Source organism: Poecilia formosa, unplaced genomic scaffold (assembly GCF_000485575.1).
Source record: "Poecilia formosa unplaced genomic scaffold, Poecilia_formosa-5.1.2 Scaffold368, whole genome shotgun sequence".
NCBI lineage: Eukaryota > Metazoa > Chordata > Actinopteri > Cyprinodontiformes > Poeciliidae > Poecilia > Poecilia formosa.
Window position 1 is genome coordinate 55,237 of NW_006800307.1, and position 8,966 is coordinate 64,202.

At 41.9% G+C, this 8,966-nt stretch overlaps 1 protein-coding gene across 2 annotated transcripts in view; it reads right to left on the minus strand.

The window, feature by feature from the left end:
• The window catches only part of LOC103153967 (netrin receptor DCC-like), a 129,202-nt gene that overhangs the window by 54,847 nt on the left and 65,389 nt on the right, over positions 1-8,966 (minus strand). For both annotated transcript variants that reach the window (XM_016662333.1, XM_007575080.2), the window contains exon 3: positions 242-529. In XM_016662333.1, the coding sequence (XP_016517819.1) occupies positions 242-529 (288 nt within the window). The remainder of the gene's footprint in view (positions 1-241; positions 530-8,966) is intronic.

An 8,966-nucleotide genomic window follows, 5' to 3' on the forward strand; every position in this document is an offset into this window, starting at 1 on the left:
ATGGTTACTCTGGTTATTCTGGTTACTCTGATTATTCTGGTTACTATGGTTACTCTGGTTATTGATCTTCAGTCTGATCGGATCTCTGTGTGATACAGAACTCCGCCTCCCATCCTGAACATTCGTTACGTCTCTAAACGGGCCGGTCGCGGCGCCGAGTAGAACCCGCCCAACACTACAGAACCGCAGAGGTCCAAATGAAAAGAACCCCTTGGAGGAAACCTGGGTCGGTGTTTTCTACCTGGCAGAACTTGGAGTTCGGCGTCCGTCCCGGTCCTGGTGCTGCCCGGGTTGTCGGCCAGGCAGCGGTACGTCGCCGAGTCCGGCGGCTGGACCCGGCTCACCTGCAGCGACCCGGACGGCAGAACCGCCAGCCGGGACTCGGGCTGGAAGCTGAGCGGCAGGTCCTCCCGGTTCTTCTGCCAGCGGATGACGGGCCTTGGGTCACCGGAGACCTCGCAGCGCAGCAGGGCGGTATCGCCCAGGAAGGACGAGACCGACTCGGTCGGGACAACCACCCTCAACGGACCTGGAGACAGACAGAACCGGTAAGTTCTAGAAAGTATCCTGCTGGTTCCTGTTTGGTTCCCTGAAAGTTCTGAACCATTCTGGATCTCTTTAAGTTCCCCAACGTTTTCCACAGGTTAACGGACCCGGACGGCAGAACCTTTAGCTCCTGTAAGGAATCCTGTAAAGTTCTGGAAAGGACCAGCAGGTTCCACAGAGAGTCGCTTCAGAAAGCAACCTGAAGTTTCAGAAAAACTCTAAAAGGTACCATGAACGTTTTGTAGAGTTCCCTCTAAGGTCCAGTTCTGCCTGCGGTGGGAAGAACCTACTAAGGTTCTGAAGTTGACCTTTAAATATTGGACGGTTCCCTCTAAGGTCCAGACGGTCAGTTTTTCAACGCTGACACAAAGTTGTCTTGGTACTTTCTGTCCTCTGGTCTCTGACTTGCTTGGTAGATTTTCTCCAGATTTCCTCTCTGCCTTCCCTGAAGTTTTGATCCCAAACCGGGCCAGGAACCCGAGCTGCTGCCGGCTGTTTCTGAGTATTTCTGCCACTTCTGATAATATTCTGCTGTTTGTAGCAGCGGCTGCTGGAGAACGCGTCCAACAGGTTGGGACATTACTCAGCAACCTTTTCATTTCTGAATTATTTCATGACGAAGCGCCAAACGCCTGACAGGCTAACGGAGGTTTTATCCAACACCTGAACCCTGAAAATAAGCTAAATCTGCATCATCATGATTTATGGAACAAACTGGAGCACAGACGTCCACTACTGTGGTCACAGGACCGGGAACTTGGTGAGTTTAAGGTTTTCATTTAAAGGTGGGTCATTATGCTTGAACATGTTAGGACTGGTCCACACAAAACACGTTTGTTACATTTTTATCACAAAAGTCATTTTTAGATAATAAGATTAGGGTTCTGTCCCTTTAAATCCAAATAATCTGCTGTTGGCCACGCCCCCAAACTCAGCGATGACACTCCGATGAGAAAATGTCTGCAAACAGTGCAGTTATATAATGATATATTGAAAAGCAGAAGTGGAGCCTCCAGTACAACCATCCTGAATGCAGCAAGAGGTTTCTGAATGGAAAGTCAACAACCAAACACTTGTCTTTTCCAACAGCCATTGTACAAAGCATACAACAGTAAAACCAGCTCACCAAATGTCCTGGAGCTCTGATTGGGTTGCTAGGTAACGGGTGGAACTCTGCTGTGGTTGCTAGGTAACGGGTGGAACTCTGCTGTGGTTGCTAGGTAACGGGAGGAACTCTGTTGTGGTTGCTAGGTAACGGGAGGAACTCTGCTGTGGTTGCTAGGTAACAGTTTGAGGGCTGGTGTCTGCTGAATTGTGACATGTTTTAATATATTTTTGGAGCAGCTCATTTTCCAGACACCAAAAAAACAAAACAAATTTATTGCCATGAAACAAACTGGATGTTTTTTAAGTACTTGCACTGCAAAAACACAAAATCTTTAATTTCTAGAGCAAATAATTTAGTACAGTTGAAATAAGGTAAAAATTGTTTACAAGTACATTTTCAGCAATAAATGTGAGCTTATTTTAAGTGAATAATTTGTTAATATTGATGAATCAGTTCCACTGGCAGATGAATTCACTCATAAAACATTTCTCCCTTGTTATAAATGAAATAATCTGCCAATGAAACTCTTACTTTTTACTTTTTCATCAATATTCAGGAGTTTTTGGCTGAAAATAAGCTGCTACTGTAAAGTTACTTGTAAGTTAGTTTTGTCTCATTTCAAGGGAACCAGAAACGAGACAAAATATACTTGGTAAGGTTTTGTGTTCTTTGCAGCGTCGGCAGCTTTTAGAGCAGTAGAGAATTACAAAAATGTGAATTTGGCACAAAAGGTCGACTCTAATGCATGAAGTAGGAGCTGCAGCTGCACTGAGCCACAGAAAGCTGCAGCTTTAACCTGCAGAGCCATGAAAGGGCCGGCAGCAGCGCCGGTTCCCCGGGTCAGAACCAGGCGGATAACAAAGGCAGAGCTGGAGCGAGGAGCAGCAGGTGTGGAGGCCAGAACACAGGCCGGGTCGGGCCGGGTCGGAACGGGTCGGACTCCCAGATGAAACCGGACAGCAGAAAGTGGGAGCAGTGTGGGCGGAGTCCAGCCGCGCCGACAGCTGGCCTCGCTCGGCTCATTTCATGTCAACACGCGTCTCCAGGTAGATTAATCCGAGCGCCGGGACTTTAATGAAAGCTGTTTATTTTCTTCTCCGTGTTTTTTAAAGCAGGATGAAGTGATTGAATCAGATCTGATGAAAAAAACCAGCAGACGAAGCGACTGCATTTAATGGAAAATGAAATCTGACAGGCTTCCCATTTATCCAGGCTGCTCCATCAAAATGAGTTCCTGGCAAACAAAATGTGTCTGCTATCTGCAAGCAGCTACTTTACAACCAAAGCAGGACTCGCAGAAAATGTCACGACTACCAGGAAGCATGATTAGAAAAGATGACTAAGGGGTACAACGTTTTGCTGCTTATTATTCTATTAAATTATTTATTAAATGTCTGTTTTTTTCATCTAATCTTCCTTTAGATTCTCCCTGCAGGCGTTCCTGACATCCACCAGCCCTCTGCCTCCCTCATCACATGCAGGAACCTCCTCTCCTCCCTGCCAGCTCCATCTTCACTGGAAATCGCTGATAGTTATTGTGTCTTATTAACGTTTTTCTTCCCTTTCCATTTTTCTGTTGCACAAACTTGATTCGGAAACAACTATTAGTGCTTTAACTCTCATTTCTACTTTTCTTTTTGGCAGCAACACAAAACACAGGCTGTACTTTAAGGCTTGGAAAGTTTCAGAGAAGTTTTAGCAAAGAAACTTCCAGAAGTTCAGGGAAAATCATGCACAAGTCGTAGATATTAACACGCTGCCGTTAACTGAGGTTATAACTATGATTAGACACGCAGATGATACAGCGCTCTACTTCACAACGGCACCAGATAACACGAAACCCGTCCAAGACAAAACTGAAGCTATTAAAGACAAACGATCTACAGTCAGTTATTACAGCTGGAATCTGGGTTTGGACATTCAGAGTCACATAAAGACGGTTATAAAATCAGCCTTCTGTCACCTAAAGAACATTTCAGGAAACTTTAAAGATCTGCTGCTGTTGGATCAACCTCCCAGACCTCTGATCTGCAGAACCAAAACCAAACATCCAGAAAACTGCAAAACAGCCGAAACGCCGAGTTCCTTTAGAACAATTTGTTTAGAGCTGCCTTTGACTAATAACTTCAAAATCAGTCACCGTTTTCCCTGACTTTGCTTTTGTAAATTGTGTTTTTGATTATTTCCTGTTTTATTTTCCTTCTAATCATGTAAACATGTTTATAAACATAAACTTTCCTTTCCTTGTAGAAATAAAACTTCAGGTTCACTGCAGGATTCATTCTTCACCCAATAAGTTTCAGAAAGTTACTTTAACTAAATAATCTGCTGCTGTCGCTCTTATTAATGAGATTTTAAACCTCTATTAATTTTAACATTTAATGAGAATAAAAAGTGCCTTATAAGTCCTGGAATGTAAGTTTTTATAGGAGTAACTTTTAAAGTCCCCACTGAGTTTCAGGAATGAAAACTACAGAAGCCTGGAAGTTTCAGTGAGTGTTTCTAAAAATGAAACCTGAACCTGAAGGCGGGCACAGAAAAACTAAAATATTAAAACATGTTTGTTTCCATCTACAGCCTGATGTTCAGATCAATCATTAAAAAAAGTTTTTTCTGTGATTATGGCATAAAAATGAACAGAAAGAAATTTAATTTCAAAGTTTAAGTTGTTTGTCCCAACAGAGACTCCGTCCTAAAGTGAATGATTTAACGGGAATAAATGTTACAGCGTTCAATTTGTGCGTTCCTAATTATGTAAAGCGCTCATTAACAAAAAGTGGAGTTCATTCATTTATTATAACTTTTTCTAAACTTTGTCAAACAAAACAGATTATATAAGAAAAGCGAAGCAGCTGGGAGCAGAAACCACCAGGAGTGTCGGAGCGCTGATCAAACAGAGACGCTGAATTATTAATGCAGCTTCTGCACTTAAAAACATAATTTATGAACATAATCTGGTGTCCTAATTTATTGCACAGAAGAACATTTCCACCATTTTATTCTAATCCAGACGTAACTACAACCACTGAGGCAATAAAGATGATGTAACCAAATAGTTTACATATTTATAATGTGATTTTCCTTAAAGGGTAAATCTGTTAAATATTTCTATTAGAATTAAGCACAAGCTAAATCCTTGCAGATATTTCTAATTAAATCAATAAATGTATTTAGGAGTTAAATTGTATTAATTTAAAAACTGAAAATCCAACAGAAAAAGCAGAAACTCAACTAAATGTATATTTATATCATTTTTATCTAAAGTCTGCAGTGATTTTATTAACTTGATGACTTAAAGCTCAATAAGTTATTAACTGTCTTTACCATCACCAAAATTAAACCAGGATCATTTTAAGATCCAAACTAAACCAGCAGCTGATTCACAAAATTATTCTAAAATAAAAGTTTCTGCTTACAGCCCAACATTTCTAAAATAGTTTCTAAATCAAAGTTAAAAATGTAAATTCAATACAAAGAATAAAGAACATTATAATAAAACAGGTTGTGTTTCTAACGTTAACAGTAAACTGCTGCTTTCTTCCAGACCTCTGTTGTTACAGCCAGCTAGCTGCTGCTAACAGCGCTAGCAAGAATATATGCTAAACCCACGATTAAAATGTTTTCCATAAAACACAGAACTGAGACAAAACAGATGGTAAAACATGGAAAAACACAGAATAACAATTTATATTTTCAATTTAGTTTCTGGCATCTGCTGTTACTGCTGATTACGTAGTTAGCTGCTAACAGAGCTACTGATGCTACTGACTTATTAGACTACAAATAAAGTGAAATACAGGAATGAATATGTATATTTAAAGTTAAAACACTAAGATTAAAATACACATCAAACCAGTACGAAATATACTATAATAAAACCTTTATTTAATTTTATACACTAAACCTTTACTTATTTGGCAAGCTAGCAGCTAGCCACAGCTAATGTTGCAACCAATAGGCAGGGTGTTTGCATGTGTCATGAATGCAGCACAATCTTATTCCATTTTGTGTATTTAAACTAAAATACAATACGTTTTGAAAAGAATAATAAAAACTCAATTTCTTCAATTCTTCACTAAACCAGTCTGTTTAGCAAGCTAGCAGCTAGCCGCTTACATAACTAACAGTGCAATCAAGAAGCAGGACAAAGAAATATACACCATTACACTTCAAGAGAAAAGAAATATAGAGAGAAATATTTGTAAATTTTCCACTAAATTATTGCCTTCACGTTACAGCCAGGCTAGCTGTTAGCATAGCTAACGGTGCTATTAGCTAGCAGGTTCTGTTTAGTAACAACATGGTTTGCTATATAAAGTTAGTCAGAAATAATTCCCTATGTACATTTCAATATAATTATATCTGATTAGCTGCTGTAACATGGTTTTACATGGAAGGAGGTTTTTATTCGGGTTTTGTTGTGGCCCTGTGAGGCCATTTTCCTGCTGGTCTGAATCAGTTCCTGCTTCCTGTGTCCCACCTTGACAGATTCAATCTGTGAAGCTGAACTCTGAACAGGCCGCCGTCTCCTGCTGCAGAGACAAATCAGAAGAGCCCAGGGATCCGTCGGCTGCACCAAGGTCGCTGGCAGCGCGCCGTCTCTGACATCATCTCATATGTGAGGCGACGGGAACGCTGATGTAAATTATCTAGCTGAGCCGCTGTCGGTTCGTGTGTGGATCACCCGGCGCCTGCAGCAGCCGCTCACGGAGGAGCCAGGCTGTGGAGCCGTCACCAAACTCGCTTCAAGTCTCATCAGCAAACTTTAGATTTGATTAACTTAGCAAGCAGCGGCTCCAGGTCCGTGTTTCTGTAGCTTTACAGCAACGTTTCTCAAACTTATTCAGGCTGACGATCATTTAACTGATCTGGTGTTTTGATTATTCTGTGATCCTCAAACTCTTCCTCCAATTAGCTGGTTTCTGTTTTACCTTAGTTCAGTCACTCTCAGTGTTTCCAGCTGAGTTTGTTTCTAGTCTCTAATTATGTTTCCTACTTATTTTTTAGTGTTAATTTCCTAGTCTGTTGTTTACTCTCCCTCACCCTCTGGGCCACTTTCTCTCTCTCTCCCCTCAGACCCATTAGCCAACCAGCTAACAGGCTGCCACCCGTTAGCCAACCAGCTAACAGGCTGCGACCCGTTAGCCAACCAGCTAACAGGCTGCCACCCGTTAGCCAACCAGCTAACAGGCTGCGACCCGTTAGCCAACCAGCTAACAGGCTGCCACCCGTTAGCCAACCAGCTAACAGGCTGCTACCCGTTAGCCAACCAGCTAACAGGCTGCAGGTCTTTTGTTCCAGCGTTCACCTCTCAGTATTTAAACCCTCCTGCTCTCTTCCTTTCCGGTTCTTCCAGTTAAATCTTTCTTTGCTGTCATTTTCCTCTGGATTCCTGTTTTTGATTCGCCTCTGGCTCCCTGTGTTCCCAGAGGGTTTTTTTTTAATCATTTTTTCATTAAGATGTTAATCACCAGCTCTCTGCTTCTCACACATCATGTCATTATTCTGTTTAACAAACACGTAGCATAAAGTCAACCTGGCATTAGCATCTTAATCCAATGTGAAATGAAAATATCAGCTTCTTATTGAATAAACTACTAATTGGTAAAGGTAGAAATGTGTGCTGACAGCATGCTATTGTAATCAAAACTAAAGTTCTGTAATTCAACCTCAGAAACTGAAAAATGACGTGAATTCCTTTTGGTGTTTTTTTTACATCGGTATCTCCAGGTTTTCTTCTGAGCGACCCGTATTGTTTTTATACATCATTCCTTGGTCAGCTGAGCACTTTGAGCTCATGTTAGAGTTAACAACCGTTTGTTTACATGCAGTGCCTTGCTGACCACCAGGGGGCCCCACAGTTTGAGCTCCACTGTGTTTAAAAAGAAAGCAGCCAGAAGCTGTTCTGCTTCGGATGAACTTAGTTTGCATCTTTGTTTATCTTTATTAAACGGCTCAAAACGACTCGGGTAATAAGATGGAAATCCCAGCCAGCAGGCAGCGGCGTTACAGGGATTTGTGGGATGGTTTTTCCTCCTGCTTTACCTTGGGACCAATTATTATCCACGTCTGGTGGTCAAGCCACACTCTCCTCGCCACCATTAAGCAGGATTTGTCCGAATCCTCCGAGTCGACTGCTAATTAGCAACCTGCTGGACTGAAAGCTGGTTTCCGTCCAACACCAGGCAGTACATTCAGGAACTTAACGAGGACAGTTTTTAAGGCCAAGACTTTGAGCTTTAGCACAACATGAACAAGTTGTTATTGAGTTAGACTGAAAGCAGTTTGCACAGAAGGAAAGGAGGTCATGGCGGGAAAATAACAGCTGCAGTCGATCTGGTTCGGAGGAAAAACTCCCAAAAAATGGCTACATATTTTAAATGAATGCAGATTTATAAATAAAATGCTCCAGCTGAGACTAGCAGGAGTATTTTCAAACCTTTGAACTTGTTTACATTTGAAACCGCAACCCTTTTGGTATTTCATTGGGATTTACATGAAAAAACACACAACTGTGAAGAAGAAGAAGCAAAATTCATGGTTTTACAAACGAGGAACGTAAGATGTTCTGTAGGCGTTTTCCCACCTGACAGTCCAGTAAATTTGGTTCTACTGGACCCAGAACATCTGCTCCACCTGCAGCTGCTGTGGCTCTGAGTCAAACCAAGCTAGCTGCAGTTGGTTGAAGGTTTGTGGAGGTAAATCTTGAAGGAAACCACCCGACAGCCAGGATGCTTTACATCAAATCACACTGACAGATGAGTGGCCTAGTCAAAGTCCAGACCGAAAACCAGAAGATCTGAAAATTGATTGCAGAGGCTTGCATCCGGATCTGGTTCTAGAAAGTTCTGAACCAGAAGAAGCTGGAAGTAAATGTAGCCCACACTTTTCAGATTTTACTTTTCAGATTTTACTTTGACAGCACCGCCGTCGCTCCATCTGGCGGCGTCTCCAAACGTTCGTCATGTTTCCGTTTCATCCTGTAAGCGAGGAAGCTTCCACTCCTCGGTTCTGGTTCTGTTCTGCTCGGTCTTATCTCCTGTCTGGGTTTCTCTGAGCCTTCAGAGTTTCTAATTAATTCACAGTTTACGCTCCGTTCTGGGCACAGAGGCTCCACCACGCCAACAGACTGCTAATTGAATTTTTAAGCCTCTCTTGTTAATTAGCATTTTGCCTTGTAATGTGTGTGACGTGAATGTCATTTAGGAACAACTAATTTGTGTTTAAGCACGCCTGTGTGTGTGTGTGTGTGTGTGCCTGTGTGTGTGTATGTGTGTGTGTGTGTGTGTGCCTGTGTGTGTGTGTGTGTGTG